This window comes from Carettochelys insculpta, chromosome 10 (assembly GCF_033958435.1).
Source record: "Carettochelys insculpta isolate YL-2023 chromosome 10, ASM3395843v1, whole genome shotgun sequence".
Lineage (NCBI taxonomy): Eukaryota > Metazoa > Chordata > Testudines > Carettochelyidae > Carettochelys > Carettochelys insculpta.
The window spans coordinates 29952070-29971403 of record NC_134146.1 but is presented as its reverse complement, the minus strand read 5'-3'; the positions used below and the strand labels follow the sequence as shown (position 1 = coordinate 29971403).

General features: G+C 42.0%; 1 protein-coding gene across 8 annotated transcripts in view; it reads left to right on the top strand.

Annotated features, from left to right (window-relative positions):
• VEPH1 (ventricular zone expressed PH domain containing 1) overlaps positions 1-19334 on the top strand; it is a 168996-nt gene that overhangs the window by 38701 nt on the left and 110961 nt on the right. For all 8 annotated transcript variants that reach the window (XR_012646823.1, XM_075004264.1, XM_075004259.1 and 5 more), the window contains 2 exons: positions 4265-4431; positions 8596-8805. Coding sequence is in view for 7 of the 8 variants with exons in the window: in XM_075004264.1 (XP_074860365.1) it covers positions 4265-4431; positions 8596-8805 (377 nt within the window). In the remaining variant the exon portion in view is untranslated. The remainder of the gene's footprint in view (positions 1-4264; positions 4432-8595; positions 8806-19334) is intronic.

The following is a 19334-nucleotide window of genomic DNA, read 5'->3' as shown; positions in this document are numbered from 1 at the left end:
CACATTCCCTAGACCTTTAATCCTTCTTGTCCCTCTTTTCTGGACCCTCTCTAATTTCTCCACATCTTTCTTGAACTGTGGTGCCCAGAACTGGACGCAATACTCCAGCTGAGGCCTAACCAGCACAGAGTAGAGTGGAAGAATGACTTCTCATGTATTATTCACAACTCACCTGTTAATGCATCCCAGAATCATGTTTGCTTTTTTTACAACAGCATCACACTTTTGACTCATATTTAGCTTGTGGTCCACTATAACCCCTAGATCTCTTTCTGCTGTAGTCATTCCTAGACAGTCTCTCCCCATTCTGTATAGTAACAGAGAGGAAGCCATGCTAGTCTATACCCTATCAAAACAAAAAGCAGTCAAGTAGCACTTTAAAGACTAGCAAAATAGTTTATTAGGTGAGCTTTCGTGGGACAGACCCACTTCTTCAGACCATAGCCAGACCAGAACAGACTCAATATTTAAGGCACAGAGAACCAAAAACAGTAAGCAAGGAGGACAAATCAGAAACAGCCGAGCTGGCTTTTATATTCAAATTCGGCACATTAACACATGGTTTAAATTGTGATGGGAACTTTCTGAGTCACTATAGGGTCTCGTCTGCATACTTGGCTCAGTCTAATTCTTGACCTTCCCCCTCCACCCCTCCACTCTCTGATTTGCTCACCTTGATTATCTTTTTCTGATTTGTCTTCCTTGCTTACTGTTTTTGGTTCTCTGTGCTTTAAATATTGAGTCTGTTCTGGTCTGGCTATGGTCTGAAGAAGTGGGTCTGTCCCACGAAAGCTCACCTAATAAACTATTTTGCTAGTCTTTAAAGTGCTACTTGACTGCTTTTTTTCCCCATTCTGTATGTGTGAAACTGATTGTTCCTTCCCAAGTGGAGCACTTTGCATTTGTCCTTATTAAGATGGGTGTGCTAGTAGTGAGAGTTAGTGGAAAGGATCTTGTGTAAGAGGCTTGTGTTTTAGGGAATAGAAGGACGTGAGGTTTGTTTCCAATGCCATAGACATAGGGCTAACTAGTGACTGTGATGTCTGTCTTGTACTATATAAAGTTAAGTATTATTATCTGTTGGTATCTGGCTAGTGGTTAGCATGTCTGTGAACCCTGGAGTAATCTTCAGTGATCACAAAAGAAAAAAAATCACCTGTTTTAGCTGAGGAGAAGACAATGGGGACACCCTGCTATATAATGAAGGTGTTTATTCTTGGCCAGGCACTGGGAGAAGTGCTGCTCTTTACCAAAACTTGATTTCACCAGCAAGAGAGAGAGAGAGAGAACCATGCAGCAGCATTGCACTCTATGAGCCCTGTTCTGCACCCAGTCTTTGATAACAGTGTCCATTGACATCACTGGGAGCTCTTCATGTGGAATGAAGGCAATGTGTAGCCCTGTATCGATAAGCAGTGTGGACAGAAAAGTGAGAAAATTCTGGCACATTATTTGTCAATATACTTCACTTTTCAGAAGTATCAGAACTGGCACCCACGCACATGAATGGACAGGAGAAATGGATGGGCTCAGCATTGAAAGAAGAAAAGTCCCTGTGGCAAGGGAGGGAGATTTTCACCAAGGGACAAAGTATATTTTCCCTTGGGAGTCTCTGGAATTCACTGGCTAGCTGGAGTGATAAGTGCTGATTTGCCAACATTTTCCATCTCCCAGGACTTAGCTCACTGTAGGAGACCTTGTGTACTTCTCAGTTTGAGGTCAGACCTTATGGATCATATAGGCCAAGGTCCCCACCTTGCACCACCTTCTGTTCCGCTTGTGGCAGGAAGTTGCTGGGCTTGGAGAGTTGAGTCCCAGGGGATAAATTGAGGAGAACCTATCCCATGTTCTGGGTTATATAGTAAAGAGCCCTTTAACTCTGTCTCCAGGGTGATGATTGCTCTCTCGGGCCCCAGAAGGTAAGCTTGTGCAAGCTCAGTAACTTTGTTTGAGGAACTTATAAACCAGGGGCCTTGAGGAAAAGACCACTTAAACTGTTACCATACAAGCTCCTTCCGGAGACTTGATAGAAGGGAACATACTTATCTGTGACTAATGTGCCACCTTTTGGTTCTCACTGCCCAGCTCCCTTTACAGGAAATGTCAGATAGTCCCCTGGGAGGAAGTAGGCTGGGGCTCACTTTCAGTGCCAACCCTAGCAACAAAGTGGACAAAGGGATGGCACACTCCTGTATGCTAGTCATTAAAAATGTAGGTTCAAATTCAACCTCCAGGATAAATGCAGGGAAGCATAAGTCAGCGGAACATGTCCTGACCTCTCATTATGGAAATTGGTATTCTTTTGGCCTCACTTACCAATATGCAAAGGCTTGTCTACACAGGGAAACTGACCAACATAATTACATCAGCTGTGCTGCTGTAGCTAAATTGGTCAGTTACCCCACTGTTACCCGTCACCTTTCCATGTAGCCCTTATTGTCTGGTATGTAGTTGTTTGATGGTTACAGAATAAACCGATTTTATAACAAAGGGGCCATATGTGGCCCATATGCTGCATGTGCAAGTCTAACGGGTGGAATTTTCAAAAACAGCTAAGTGATTTAGGAGCACCACTCCCATTAATTTACAAGAGGATTTGTGGTCCTAAATAAGCTAGATGATTTTAAGATTTCATGCAGTAATAGCGGGGGAAGGGGTGACGCAAAGAATGTGGATAGAATTTGACCCAAAACTGAACTGTTCAGACAGGGAAAAGGGCTCCTTCTGCCTGCTAATTCCTTTGAGCTAATTCATTAGCAAATACCTTACCCTTATGCCTGCCCCTTATGCTCTTAATTCTGATATTTACAGCACATCTAACAGGAAGTAAACTCTGGGTGGGTGGCCCCCTATCTACACAAGTGTGGAAGAGGGGGAAATACCTGGCTGGGATTCACACTTTCCCACTCTATGTGATGGATGTAAAATACATCACTTCTGATCATGGCTGAGAAATCTTTAGTAACCACAGATGAATAATGATAGGGTAATAGCATAGGCCCTGCCAAGTCCCCTTTGTTCTGTTCTCTTAAAACTGTCCTGTCCTGAGGATTCCTAAGTGATGTAACTAGCTATGCTGCCTCCTCTCTGGAGTGTGGGGCCAGGTGGGAGTATGGCTGGACATGCTGTACTGTGGTATTCCCTGTAGATGTAATGGCCTCAGTGGGCTGTTACAAACTGGCAAAATGAAGAATAACCCTGAGGCTGTTCAAAGTTACGCTGTAGTCCGTCATTTCATAGTCAATTTTTGATTATTCTTCTACTGTATCTTTCTTGAGATTGCTTTGGTAAAAGTACACTAACTGCAGGCTTTTCAGCTAACACATATGTACCTTTTCTAATATCCAGTGAGTGGCGTGTGTATCTTCCATAGCTACAAAGCACAAATTAAAATGGGAGAAAAAGCAGGAGGCCAGTACGCCAGTTCCTATTGGAAACCATATCCACAGAGACTTCAAATACTTTAAAGGCTTCAGAGAGTGGATCTATACTATATAGTGATAGGCAGATGGTTTCCATATGTTGTACAAATTCAACTTAAACATTCCAAGACAGGCATGTACAGCTTGTTATGTACATTTCTATGTGGGGCTTGGTTTCAATTTATATTGTGCAGGCACATCTTCAAACACTAGAAAATGTGTGAGAATGTTTTGCATGTCTCTCCCTGACTCTCCCATCTTTTCCCTTTGGCCCTGGGAAATGGCACCCTAACCACTTATGTTCAAATTTGCCTTCATGCTCATTTACTTCCTTAAATAATCAAATACTGTTCCCATATGTTGGTTGTTTCATTTTATTGCTTTAAACTAGAAAGAAAAAGAAAAAATAGTTTCTGTGCATTCCGTTGTCCCTTTCAGATTAGTTTTAAAAACACACTAATTCTGTCATTTAGGGCTATGTTTAATATCACCCAAATATGAAATCTCATCAGACAGCCTTCATTTACATGGGCTTATAATCAAGGCAGAAAAAAATGATCATTAGAAAATGTCTTCTGGTTTTCCCATGTTGCTGCGCTTACAAAATTCCTTTTTGTTTGGGTTTTTGTTGTTGTTTTTTGGTCTAAAAATACACATTTTGCATCTGTGGACTTTGTTTTATTTTACTACAGTCCAGTGAGTCTCAAATTCAAAGTAGTTCACATGCTGCTTCTGTATGTACATATTGAGCTATAGGGAAATAGGACTGAGAAAGGCCAACATGGCAAATAAATCCTTGAAACACATTTCTCTGGAATGCTATATTTCCATTCTGCTAACAGGAAATTCCATGTTGCTGCGTGTGTTGCCTGCTGTGTATGAAAAGAACCCACAGCCAATTAACAGTCATCTGATGGAGCTGGTGGCACTGATGTCTCAGCTGGAGCAAGCAGAACAGCACCACCTTCTAAGGCTGTTTCTAATAGTGGCAAGGAAAAAGCAACCTGAGGTAAATGTACAATCATACATGTCCAGCTCAGCAGAATGTGGTTATTCATCTGTGAAGAGTTTATGTTGTTCAGAACATCCTGACAGGGCATTGCTGCAGCCATTCTCAGTCCAGTAAAGTGTCCCATATACTGCATGTATCAGGTCGGTGGGTCTCAGTCTTTCCCATATCAAGCTCCCATGTTACAACAAAAAGGGTATTTGTGACTCCTTGCATGTATTCATGAGGAAAGAGAAGGTGATGCTGACCCTGCTGGAACTATTCATGACATCCACACTGAATATCTATACACTAAACAGATCTAAAGCTCGAGCAATACTGCAGACATTTTGTTCAACTGGTTGTTTGATTTGGTAAATGAATTTACCATCGGCCACTTCTTCTTTTGCTTTCTGCAGACATATGAGCAATAGAAACTTACTTACAAAAATGCTGATAGAATGCATGCTTAGTATGAGTATTTGTGGAAATTGAATTTTAAAATTAATATGTAAATATGCATTCTGTAACTGTTTGTGCACTCAGTCAGACAGGCAAGGAACCTCACATGCAACTTATTCAACCAATTACAACAAAGCAGTGCAGCTCAAATTTTGAATATTTGTGATCACTCCATGTAGTAAGTTACCAAGAAGGGATTGGCTGACAAAATGCAAGGAAATCGCTGTCTTCCCTTGAATAATCTGCAAGAAGAAAGGGATGTTGAATTTGTCAAACAAATTACTTGTTGAGAAAGAGATGGTCAAACATGAGGTGGGAAAGTGAACAGAGATCTGACGTTTTCAATGAATTAGGAAATGTAATATGACTAGTTTACATAAGGGCTATGTCTATTCGAGCCCCTTCCTTTTGGGTGAGTAGAGAAGTGAGTAGAGAAGATGAGTGAGTAGAGAAGATGCTAATGAGGCACTGCCATGAATATGCAGTGCCTTGTTAGCATAATGGTAGCCATGCGCGATTCAAAAGCCAATTTGATTCCTAAAATCAAATAGGAAGAAGGGACTTTTGAAGTTTGGGGGGGTCCTTTTGAAAGGTCCCCGTCTACAGGGGCAGTGCACAATTCAAAAACAATGCTTTTGAATTGTGTGCAGCTGCCATTATACTAGTGAGGAATTGCATATTCATGGCAGTACCTCATAAGCATCTTCCCAACTCCCTCATTACCATGCCCTTCTGAAAGGAAGGGGCTAGTGTAGATGTAGCCAAGGTGTGTTGCTATACACACTAGATTCAACAAACAAAGAAACCTTTGGAGAGCCAGATGTTCAAAAATATTCTTTAACTATTGTACCTGAAGTCCATGGTAGTTTAAAGGACTCATCCAATTTGTACAGGCTGCCTGTCAGCTAAGATTTATTGGGATATTTAAAGCTTTCACTGTTACCTGGCCAGGGATAAAGGCTCTAAAATGGGACACTATCCTCCCTGACTAAGCTCATTTTAGCTTAAAATTTTCTACCACTTTTGGTTATTCTTTCATCAAATCTGTATGGTTTCTGATTATGACATTTAGGCCGTGTCTACACTAGTCCCAAACTTCAAAATGGCCATGCAAATGGCCATTTCGAAGTTTACTAATGAAGCGCTGAAATACATATTCAGCGCTTCATTAGCATGCGGGCAGCCGCGGCACTTCGAAATTGACGTGGCTCGCCCCAACGGGGCTCCTTTTTGAAAGGACCCCGCCTACTTCGAAGTCCCCTTATTCCCATGAGCTGATGGGAATAAGGGGACTTCGAAGTAGGCGGGGTCCTTTCGAAAAGGAGCCCCGTCGGGACGAGACATGCGGCGGCGAGGCGCATCAATTTTGAAGTGCCGTGGCCACCCACATGCTAATGAAGCGTTGAATATGCATTTCAGCGCTTCATTAGTAAACTTTGAAACGGCCATTTGCGTGGCCATTTGGAAGTTTGGGGCTAGTGTAGACGTAGCCATAAGGTACAGAATATGAGATCTGGGTACAGTCCTGGCTACTTTACAGAACACACAGCAAGAAATCTTCATAAAAATCAGCAGTTGTTTAATACCACCCCTGCAGTAGCCAAGGAAACCATATAGTAAATATACAGTTACAGAAGAAATTTAAGTCCTTTTGAGAACATGATACTTTGTGGTCAGATGAGACCCATTTTACCATTGCTTTTGGGTCAAAACACCTTCCTCACTGATTCATACTGTCCTTGCTGTGTGCTACATTACTTTATGGCTGTTTCTACACAGGCCACTTCCTTCGGAAGTTGCATGCTAATACAGGGAGCCAAATATGCTAATGAGGTGCAGATGCAAATTCCCCATGCCTCATTAGCATAATGTCATGTGATTTGGAGTCCAGAAGACTGTTCTTCTGGACTCCAAAATGCCGTGTAGAAGTGTGGCTGCCAGGGGGGCCTCTGGAAGAAGGACTTCCTTCCAGAACCCCCCTGGGGCTGCGCTTCTACATGGCATTTTGAAGTCTGGAAGAATGGTCTTCCGGACTCCAAATCACATGACGTTATGCTAATGAGGTGCAGGGAATTTGCATCCACACCTCATTAACATCTTTCACTCCCTGTATTAGCATGCCACTTCCGAAGGAAGCGGCCTGTCTAGAAACGGCCTATATGTCACGCACTTCCCGGTGAAAATGGGGTGAGCCACTGTGAAAAGAGAATGCTTAAACCAAGGAATATACAAATATGCTTTAAAAACTTGATCTAGTGTTCACTGAAGATGGTGGAAAGGCTCCCAATAAACTGACTTTGGATCATGCGCTTATTACCAAACCCAGATGCCTACAAGTCTGTATGCTTGACCATGGACATCTTTAAACTGCTCCATGTTTCTTACTGCTTTGAAACTTTGCCACATTACAAAGGTGCTAAGTATTATTTACTGTTGCTAACAACTCATACTGTTAACACATCTTCAGTATGTTGACAGGGTATTGTTTCTTTCTCATTATGAGCTATGACTCTACAGAGTTCATGGGACAATGGGATGCAGTCCCACTCACCATTTACTCGTCATCACATAAATGCATTACAAAAGTACCATGTGATCACATAAACTTCACAAATATGACAACAGCCACTCTGCCTTGGCTATATATTGATAGACACTTAGTAGTCACTCAGTAACATGCACATGCTGGAGTACTGACACAGCGATAGCTGACCAAACTGTGGACTGCTTATTGGATTGCTCACACGTTTAAGAAATGGGTCCTCAGGTGCTGTAAATTGCTGTAGCTATACTAAGGTTGATAGAGCTACATGCTTTCACACCAGATGAGGATCTTGCTTCTTATACCTATCTTTGGCTGCTGCTACACTACCATGGTCCCCTTGGAGGGGCCATGATAATGAAGCAACTTGAAGCAAGCTAATGAGGCGTTAACATGCATATTCAGCGCCTCATTAGCATAATGGTGGCCACATGAACAAACATCGATTTTCAGATTGTCAGTGAAGATGTGGGCAGCTTCAAAATAAGTGCCCCGCTTCAACATTGCCTTACTCCAATCTAGTTCTGCAGCAGTAAGGGAATGTCAAAGCTGAGCACTTATTTCGAAGCGGCCCCCATCTTCACTGTCACTCAGAAGTTCAACATTTGTTCATGAGGCTGCCATTATGCTAATGAGGCACTGAATATGCATGTCAGCACCTCATTTGCTTGCTTCGAATTGCCTCATTACCATGGCCCCTCCGATGGGACTGTGATAGTGTAGCAGCAGCCTTTGTTTCAGCCATTAGACCTGGGATTTTAGGCAGTCTCTCATGGGGTAAGCAAGAATTCTACTAATAGTTAATTTAGTGCATTACTGGGGAGATTCATTCACAAATCATTTTTATTGTTAAAATGCAGCATCACTCTAGTACAAATCAAAGGGAGAAAGTTTTGGTTTCCAACAGTTAAGTATTTCCTTAACTATTAAATGCTGCATTTAGGCACATGGAATTTAAAGCAATAACGTACATTTCTTCCATGTGTGGAACTGAACTCCCCTTGACCTCAGCGGGAACTGTATGTGAAGACCATCACAAGTAGAAAATTTTTAATATTACAAAGATGGATTGGTATAGTTCATTATCAAAATCAAATTGTTCTTTTACCACTATCATATGCAGTACTCTCTTGGCTCCATTACAAATATGCTTGTAATTAATTTTCCTTTTTATTTTATAGATGCTAAAAGAGTGTGTTCCTTTTTTAATTGGTCATTTAAAAGACCCTAGTCATAATGAGATGATCTTAAATATACTGATAGAAATATCAAGCTTTGATCCTGCAGCCTTGACCAGTTTTCTTCCAATGCTGAAAGAGATTGGTGAGAGTTTTCCAAGCCTGACTGGACAAACTGCAAAGATCTATGGAGCTGTTGGTCATGTTGATGAGGTAAACTAATGTTTTAAAAACACCTTTTCCTCTTTTTTCCAAGCCCCAAGTAATGGATGAGAGGTCTTATTCAGTAACTTGTGTGCTTGCAACCAATGTGCCCTCTGTTTTTTTCCATCGTGTGGAATAAATTCTGTTAGGTGCATTGAGGTATGTGTAGCTGTGCACCACCAATAGAAACACAGTGCCGGCTGTGGGAGGCTACGGGCACTCAGATAAAAAACTGAGTGGCATTTGAATTTCTCCTGGGTGGCCACCCAAATGCTCAGCTTATTGGGAACACTGCTTGCAGACAAGCCTCCCAGTTTGTACATTCACCATTACTGCCAGCTACATATAAAACAGCATGTCAAAAGTGTAGCACTAGGGTGGATAGGCAAGGCAATGGAGATCACTCAGGGTGCCTTAATTGCTCATTGCAGTGAACTCCAGCCAGCCAAAGGAATGGTGATACAGTTCTGGGTCCTGAAGAATTGGTGAAGAAGTGAACAGCCTTCCACAAAAGGTTATTGGAAAGGGGCAGGGCAAGACAAATGTCTAAAGAAGGATTAGAAGGGTGCACCAGATGCAGTACGTCTCCTTTTCTGTTTATGGTTTCGGAAGCTGTTTTCTTAAATAACTTTTAAAAACTTGTATAAAACAAGAAAGATCCTCATGTAGGTAACAAAGCCAAATGAGACTGCAATAGATAGTGTTTAAGTGAAAGACAGAGCATTTTGGCTCACAATCATCATAGAGGTGCATGGCCAAATAACGAAGTTGCGTATCATGCTATGAAGGGCAAGTCTCCAGAGCAGCATTACTGTGAAGTAAGTTATTCTGGAAGAGCTATTCTGGAATAGTTTATTTCTACATAACACTGCTACACAGCCCTCAGCTATTTCAAAATAGATCATCTACACACAAGAGAGCCTATTTTGAAATAGAGCACTAGACAGCTCCTATTTCAAAATAGGTTGAAGTAGGCGTTATTCCTCATGGAATTGGTTCTTGTCCTGCTCTGTTCCCAAGCTCCTCATTTGTGCCAAAGTCTTGCCATTCGAATTGTATTTTGTTTTAAATACCCTAACTCACTAACAGTTTAGGGCTTTGTCAAGGAGAGCACTATACCATGTCTGATCACTTTGTAATATGTGTGTCATAGTCCATCTTTAGATTTCTAGTGGAGTGACTGCCAGCCCCGTCTGCTGCACAAGCTCTTCTTACTTGGTTGATATCTGCAAGGACTAAGAAATACAACCCTTGCTGAGATTAACACCGGAAACCTGCGAAGTACTCTCTAGTCAGGAGACATGGTGTGTTCTGAGGATAGTGAACCCATTAGATAGAAACATGATGTGTCAGAAATTCTAATGAGTTTTTATAGTCATTCTTGTGCAGATGCTTTTCTGTCTCTCACAGTTATTATTCGACATTTTCCTTTGGTTTCAGATCAATAACCTGTAAAACCAAAATTGATGTGCTGAATTCAAACAGCTAGGCTATGTCTACACTAGCCCCAAACTTCAAAATGGCCATGTAAATGGCCATTTCGAAGTTTACTAATGAAGCACTGAAATACATATTCAGCGCTTCATTAGCATGCGGGTGGCCGCGGCACTTCGAAATTGATGCGGCTCGCCACCGTGCGTCTCGTCTCAATGGGGCTCCTGTTCGAAAGGACCCCGCCTACGTCGAAGTCCCCTTATTCCTGTGAGCAGATGGGAATAAGGGGACTTCGAAGTAGGTGGGGTCCTTTCGAAAAGGAGCCCCATCAGGACGAGCCGCGCAGCGGCACGGCGCATCAATTTCGAAGCTCCGCGGCCGCCCATATGCTAATGAGGCACTGAATATATATTTCAGCGCTTCATTAGTAAACTTCAAAATGGCCATTTACATGGCCATTTCGAAGTTTGGGGCTAGTGTAGACACGGCCTTAATGGTAAATGATTTGGATTTTTAGATTAGTGACAGAACCTGATTACAGACAGAATATACAAGGAATATAACAGCTGTAAACATTTTCAGAAACACAGTAGTGATATCTATGTTACAATAACCTGATTAGTTTAGTCCACTGAGGGTAAATCCTATAGTCTCCTCTCTCATCCTACACAGCACTCACTCAGGCAGAACTCCCACTGAAGTCAAATGGACTTTGTCTTAGTAAGGGCTACAGAAACTGACTCTGTTGGTATAGACCGGGGTATCCAAACTTTTTTCATTGGGGCCACATGGTTATTTTTTACATGTTCTGGGGACCGAACACAAATTAGCCCCAAACAACCCCTCTGCCCCTAACATTAAAGCCCCCCCACAACCCGAAACCACCCCTGCCTTAGACCCCTTGCAGCCACAAACTATGGTCCACCTTAAACCCCCCACAGCTCCAAACCACCCCCCATCTTAAACACCCTGCAGTCCCAAACCATCCCCAGCCTTACACCCCCTGCAGCTCCAAACCACACTCTGCAGACCCAGGATTAACTTACCGAGCGGTGCTGCCTGCTGCAGAGCTGTCTCCTCTTCATGCAGCTGTGCAGCTCCCCTCAGCCTTCCCCCCCAGCCCTATCCCCCCCTCAGGCTTCCCTCAGGCCCTTGTCTCCCTCCTACCATGCTGAAAGAATAGGACTCAATTTACAGTAAACCCTCAATTTCACAGACCCTGGTTTAGCAGACTTCAGGAACAATGAATTCCTCCATTGTTCCCAAAGTCCACAGGGGTCCGTAAAATCATCCACCCCCAACCACCCCCAAAAGTTAATGGACTTACCACTGCAACAGCCTGGAGGAGCAGCTGCCTCCTCCCTTGGAGCGTCCATGTGCTCCTCCCACCAGGGGTGGAGCGTGTACGCAGACAGGGAGCACTGGCGTACGTGCCCCACCCCTGGTGGGAGAAACATGTGGTGGCTCTGGCAGCAACTCCTTCTGGCTGCATGGGGCTACCCACGCACAGTGGGGGCCCCACCAGCCACAAGTGGCAGTGCAGCTCCAGCTGTGTGCAGTGAGGTCTCTCCAGCCATGCACGGTGGGTGGCCTCCAGCTGCGCATGGCAAGGTCCCCCCAGCCATGCAAGACGGGACGATCACAGCCATGCGCAGTGAGGACTCCGCCAGCCATGTGGCAGGGAGCCTGCAGCTTAATACAGCGAGGTCCCAAATGTAGTTCATCAAAAAATCTCTGAAGTAAACACTTGTTCTCTGAATAACTATCTTCCTTTGCCCCAAAATACATTTGCAACATGAGACATCATGGTGCCTCCTGTGTTCTGCAGACTGTCACACAGCAGACTGACAGACATGGACAGAATGAGAAGGGAAGACGTTAAGCTCTGATAAATGACCTGCCATCAAGATGAAGGCACAGTTCAGCAGGCTCAACCCAACAGAGACTCTTATTCTGTACACTGCCTGTCCCAGTGTACTTCTGACAGACTCAAGTTTTATCAAACTATGTTGTGTCCATCACTAGCATTGCAAAGGATAAACTGATGTGATAAGAACGCGTGAGGAATATTGTTAAGTTTATGGGAAGATGCTGCTTCATTTAACTGTTTTGATGGATGGGGAGTTGCCATTCCAATAAACTCAGGTTAGGTAGTTCTTTTTGTGGAGACTGAGGCTGTGGCCACACTTGGCCAAAATTTCAAAACAGTCATGTTAATGGCCAAATCGGAGGATACTAATGAGGCACTGAAATGAATATTCAGCACCTCATTGGCATCCTGCTGGCTGCAGCACTTCAAAAGTACTGCGTTTCGCTCACGCGCAGCTTGGATACATGGGGGTCCTTTTCTAAAGGACCCTGCAGGCTTCAAAATGCCCTTATTCTTGTCAGCTGATAGGAATAAGGGGATTTTGATGTCTGCGGGGTCCTTTCAAAAAGGACACCCATGTAGCCGAGCCATGCATGAGTGAAACACCGCACTCTCGAAGTGCCACGGCTGGCAGCGTGCTAATGAGGTGCTGAATATTCATTTCAGCACCACATTAGCATCCTACGATTTGGCCGTTAGCATGGCCATTTCAAAATTTTGTCCAAGTGTGGCCACAGCCTGAGTCTAATGCAGAGGAAGGAGGAAATTGGGCTGTGACCATCTGAATTCTGTTACAGGAGGTGAGTTTGGGGGTCAAAGGTCTGATTCTCCTTCTAAAGTTCTGTTGGTTGATGGGGAGATTAAGTCTGCAAGGGCTGATAAGTCAGTGCAGACTGCAGGGGCCACAAAAATCTAGGCTCCATTGTGCTTTGCTGAAGTGTCAAGCACATGGGCACAATATAACTAGCTATAGTTGAAAGCCAGGTGATAACTTTTCTTTGAATGCCCCTCTGATGGGACAATGGGGCAGCAAGTCAAGTATGTATCTTACCCATAAGCATGTGTAGCTTAAGGACGTCACTTTTGTTCAACAATAGCCTAAGTGAAATAGATAAGCAAAAGACTTTTTTTTATTATTTCACTTGCTGTAATATGGCATATTCTGCCTTTTAGCTCTTGATTTGCAGTTTATAGTGCCACAAAAGACGGGTAATAGTCTGACCACAATGGTGGAAAGAGCGCAAAAAAAAACGTTTACTACTTCGACTGGAGCTTGGACCATTTGAAATTAGGTCTTGTTAAATAAATCTTATGAGAATTAAATGAGACCTCTATTTCAGCTCAGCAACTTTATCGGCCATTCATGCAACAAATCCAGGCCAGCGGGACATTCAGGGAGCCAAAATTAGCTTGTTGCTACATTTTAGTATGTTTAGGGAATCTAGTAAAATTTTACCTTCCCCAGCAATTGATATTAATTTCTACAAACGATTAGCAGCTCACATCACCTGAAAGCTTTACAATCTCTAATTAAACCTAACAGTGGCAGAGCTGGAATTAAAATGTAGACATTTGATTCAGGTTCTGTATTTAGTCCATTAAACCAGTGGTTCCCAACCTTTCCACTAGTGCGGAGCCCCAGTCACCCCCCGAAACATTTGCGGACCCCCAATCACCCTCCCAAACCATTCACGAATCCCCATCAAAGCCAATTTTAGCTGCTACGTGCACTTCATTAAATAAAAAAGGAAACCACAACATAGATTTTCAGACAGGAATTAATAACATCATTGGAAGATATTTAATTTAAAAATAATAATTGTAACTTTGCAATTTATTTAAAACTTATTTTTCATTTTTATTTATCTTTTATTTTTTTTTTCACAGACCCCCTTCAATACCCTTGCATACTCCCAGGGGTCCGTGGAGCTCAGGTTGGGAACCACTGCATTTGACCATCTTTCTCTCTCAGTTGAGAGAGTCACAGATCCAAACAGATGCTATAGATCAAACAGTTTTCTGCTGCATTTTGTTGCAATGGTTCATGATGACATCCTTACAAGTGACAACATTAAATCAGTACACAGGCATTTTAGTTGATTTATACCAATACCAAACATAAGGGAGTAATGGCTTAGATAGATTTTGCATGTCTCATAGTGAATGAAATATTAAACAATAATATATCAGTTTACAAAGAAGCAATTTACTGAGTATTTTTCCTATTTATTTCATCTGACATGTTGTGTCGCTGTGTAAGTACCAAACTTTCTGCAGTTTCAGCCTGGCCATGTACCTGTGGTGTATTTCTTCCTAATTTATCTTCTGTAAATGTTTAGTAACTGGAGATATTTCCTGTGTCGTATGTCTTGTTTTCTAACTAGCTGTAACATGCTGACTTAGCACAGTGTTTAGTTACAGTCTGGCTATGCAGCCACGAACACTGGATATTTGAAGGGATGACATGAATATGACTTGTTTGTACCAAGTCCTGTTCCAGTGACATCCGGCAGACCTTTCACCAGATATGGAAAATCATTTATAGAAGCAATAGGCAAAGGTGAACTTTACAACATGGTCAGGCAACTCCTCAACCCTTCTCATTTTACTATCTAAAAAAGCATCCCAGGCCATGGAAGCTGTTTGTCCTGATCCAAATGGCCAATTGGTTTAGTAACAATACAGACAGGAAGAGGAATTGCTTTGAACCTGGCTGTGTCCCATGCTTATTTGGCTTGAGTTACTGGCTCGCCGCTTGAACCACATTGCGGAATGTATTTCATATTGTACTCAAGCCAGATGATGTATTTTTAAGGCTCCCAAACAATTTTTCAGTATCTGTTGCTTGTTTACACATACTTATAACTTCTGAAACATCCAGCTTTAGGTTTTTGTCCTGAAATTGTCCATGCTTAAAGTCAGTCGTTCATTCCTGTTCTGGCTACTTTTCTCTAAGAAAAGGGGCTGGAGTGGCATAAGGAGTCCTATACACACTGTTTCTCATGAGGAAAGAATTCCTTGGTGCAGAAAATAAGGAGGATAGATACAGGTTGCCCTTAAAGGACCCCACTCCAATCACTGGTGGGTCAGGCTTGGAAGCAGCACATCCAGAGTGGAGTTGGGAGCAGGAGTGTGTTGTAGGTAACACTGTAGCACAAAGCACTATGGAGATGTGGTACAGCCTTGGGAGGTTACTCAGGCTTGTCTAAAGTATGTCGTGGACCTGCAGCTGGGGAAACTGCTGAGATTCAGGTGGGTGCAAGAGCAATGTAAAGCCACCTTCACCCCTTACTTTCTGCCTTGTAAGTGCTGTACTGCGCAGCATCTAACCCTTGGTCTTTACCCAAAGGGTTCATTTCATGTTATTTTTGCGAGTTTCGGCATTCCTGAATTCTGAGAGTGGGTGGTAAAATATACAATTACGAATGTTGTTCCTGAGAGTTTTGGTTCTGGGGTCTGTTAGTCACAACCTCCCAGCTGTATCATTTTGCATGGTATTATTAGTGTGTGCAAGCTAATGTGACATTTAACTCTGATTTTTGAAAAGTTAAAAAGGGGGGCTAGAGTGGTATTTTAGTGAAATTGTGATATGTTGCCATGGAGAGTAGGTTTGGAGTCTATAAATGAGGTCCTCGTAGAGGGTGAGGCAGGTTTTGAAAGCTTTGGGAAAGTATTTAATGATGCCCGTAAGGGAACCTTTTTGGTCTTCCATGACAACACAGTGGTTTTCAACTCATGCTCCAGTTTTCTTCCCAAGATTTTGTTAAGGTGGCACCTTAGAAGTTCTAACTCCATACCACAATGAGCAGATAGAGATAATGGCACTGTTTGGGCCCCTGTGGGGCCCCTGATGATGTCTGTGGGGCCCCTGAAAATGCCTGTCTCTCAGCTGTAGGTAGATTTTTTGAAGAAAAAAAATATTTCTTCGATTGCTTCAGACATTCCAGTCATCTGTTATTGGACTACTGGATGTTATTTACTACAATGCAGCAAATCAACTACAGATAAAATAAACAGACACACAGCTGGCATCATAAAAGCTGACTAGATGAGAGGTATTTAGAAAATGAATAATTAGTGCACCCAGGAAAAATAACAAAATGAATAATCTCGTGCAAGCATAGCTATTTAGCTATAAATATTACAGCAATCACCCTAAGCAACTAGCCTAAGTTATTTTGTTGGTGGTTTGCAGCAGAGATGTGTAAACAATAAAACAACTATTATGCACATACATGCACAGATGGCCCCTTCTTGTCTTGCAGCTCACCTTGGTGATGCAAATATTTGCCCAGAGACTCATTCCAAATCGGTCTTTTTGTGATTTTTCATTTTTTTATATATTAAATATCTTGAGATGGAGCTTTGTTACAGATGTGTAATTTGCATAGAATAGTGAAACTGAGAGGAGGGCCAACAGCAGAAAAACCACAGGAAGAAAATGTAAGAGAAAGTGGAATAACACAGGTATTATTGGCATTTTGCTGTTTGTTTACAGTTTATTGGGAGTTTAAGGCAACTTGCTTAAGGTTATTTTACTATTAACAGTCCTGATCCAAATCCTGAAGTCTTTATTTATTTACTCTGAGTTCATTCCTCTGGAAGGATTGTTTGAACGGGTGGGAAAATCTTTCAGGATTTGGCCTGTGATGGGATCAGCTGAAAAGGTAGATAGAAAGTAATGCCTCCTAATTTCTTGAAGCATCTTCTTGTGCTGTACTAACATGTTTTCTTTATGCAGGCAGTTTAGCTGGAACCCCTAAAGAGAAGAAACCTTGTTTAGGCTTAGATTAAAACCCGCACTCCTTTCACACACAGATTCCACTGACTTTAGTGGAAGCCTCATGTATGAATCTGAAGGCAGAATTTGACTATTAATTGGTCAAAAGAAAAGCCTCTCCAATATGAGTGGGATAATCAATTCGACATTGTTAGGAATACTACAAATGCTGAATGTTTTGAGACAATACTGTTTTCAGCTCACTGGTGTAAATGTGCAGTTACTCTGGATTTCTTTTCCAATGTCCTGATCCTGCTTCATTCCACACATCAATTTTTTAAAAATGTTGTCAATCTTGATTTTTTTATTTTAAATCCTCCCCCACAATAGGTAATATAATACCATAGAATGCAAGAGATACTTTTGGTAAAGCAAATAAATGGACAAAATATTCAAGCTTAAAATACGAATGGTTATTTGCATCTAAATACATTGTATAGGGAGTTTTTCATCTCATTTGTGGCAGAGATAATGACTGCTTTCTTGCTTAGTGTTTTTTCACTGTAATTTTGCTTTGTATAATAATTATGTATTATATTACTAGCTAAAGTTTATTGTTCTACCCTTCTCTGGGCAAACAACAGCTTTTTATTATTGCTGGAGTCATCCCAGCTGGATCAAAATAGCATGCAAATAGTGGAAACTTCCATTATAGTTGTGTTTCCTGCAAACCTTGTTTAGGAAACAAAAATGTGTGTTAAATATTGATTAAGCCCTTGTTTATATTCTGAAGGGAGGAACGGTTTTTAAATAAAGTAGTGAGTATATATCGAAAAGTTATGGTCTCTCAGAACCATAAAGAAAATAGAAAAAGGCACTGAGTCATCCGATAGCTTTCCAACAGATAGCTTCAACTATAGTTATTTTTTAAGATATGTTTGGAGAGAATAAATAACTCATCCTATGTGTAGTCACTGTGCAATATATGAGATAATTCTCCATTTGTAGTAAGTCTACTAGTTTTTCTTTTACAAATATTTTGCTAATAATATTTACACAATGGTTTTGCTGAAGTCTCTGCAGTATTTTCATGTCCCAACCATTCAGAAAATTATTTTCTTCTCATCTTAAATGGCCAAGAAGAATCGACATGAGAATGTCATTATACTCAAGTACACTTGGGCTGTGTATACACTAGCCCCCTTCTTTGAAGGGGGCATGGTAATCAGCCCAAGTGAGGAATAATAATGAAGTGCTGTGATGAATATGCAGCATCTCATTAGGCTAATTTTCACCATGGCAACTTCCAAGTTGCAAACTTCAAAGTGCCAGCATGCTGTGTAGCCACGGGCACTTCAAAGTACCCTCACAACTTTGAAATGCCCTTACTCCAAAAATTTTTTGAGAATAAGGGCACTTCAAAGTTGCCTGGGTACTTTGAAGTACCCATGGCTACACCGTTTGCTGGTGCTTCGAGGTTTGAAACTTCAAAGTTGCCACGGCAGGAATTAACATAATGAATTGCTGCATATTCATCACAGCACCTCATTATTATTCCCCTACCATAAGGGGGCAAGTGTAGACACAGCCTTCAAGTATTTTTCTGGTAACTTTTGGGAACGAGGTAAAGAAGTTTTGGTTTCTGCTGTAATCTTTTTCATTTTTATTTACTATAGATCCTGAAAGCAAAATTTCTTTCTGGTTTTATATAACAGCTTACAGAGTTTGTACTGAGTAGACTGTGATTTCAACAGAGCTACACTTAATTACACTGTTTGAATCTCTGGCCTTACATCTGTTTCATTGGACCTGACTAGTACTGCTGAAATTTATGGCACCAGTGCACTTTTCTGAGTACCCGTCCCTCCAATATTTTGATGAATGTGGAGTTTGAATACATTACAGTCAATGGAGTGAACAATTCATTGGTACATCTCACAGAGATACAATTTAGGATCTGATATAAGTAAACATACACACAAGCACTTTCAGATCTGATTCATATACAGTCAACCCCCAGCTTACGTGTAGGTTGTGTTCTTGGGCAACTACATGTAAGTTGTATTTCGTGCAAGCTGTAGGAGCCGGGAAACTGACCAGTGCTGTGGTCCTGGGACTGGCAGAGAGCTGGGAACCAGGCAACAGCCTGGCTCCTGGCTCCCAGGACTGGCAGGGAGCAGCAAACCAGATGGCAGCCTGGCTCCTGGATCCTGCAAGTGGAGGGTGGCTGGGCGCAGAGGGGATCTGATAGCCAGCCTGCCGCCTGATTTGCAGCTCCTCACCAGTCCTGGGAGCGGGGAAACTGGCAAGCGCAGCAGCACTGAGTATTTTCCCATCTTCTACAAACAGAGAGGAGCCAGGAGCTGCCTGGTTCTCAGCTCCTTGCTGCTCATGATTTCGACTCATTCATGTTCATCCAAATAACGTGCAAGTTGAAATCGCATAAATAGGGGTTTTACTGTATAGAGGAGATACTAAAATGTACTTTAAAGATACTAAAGATACTTTAAGAAT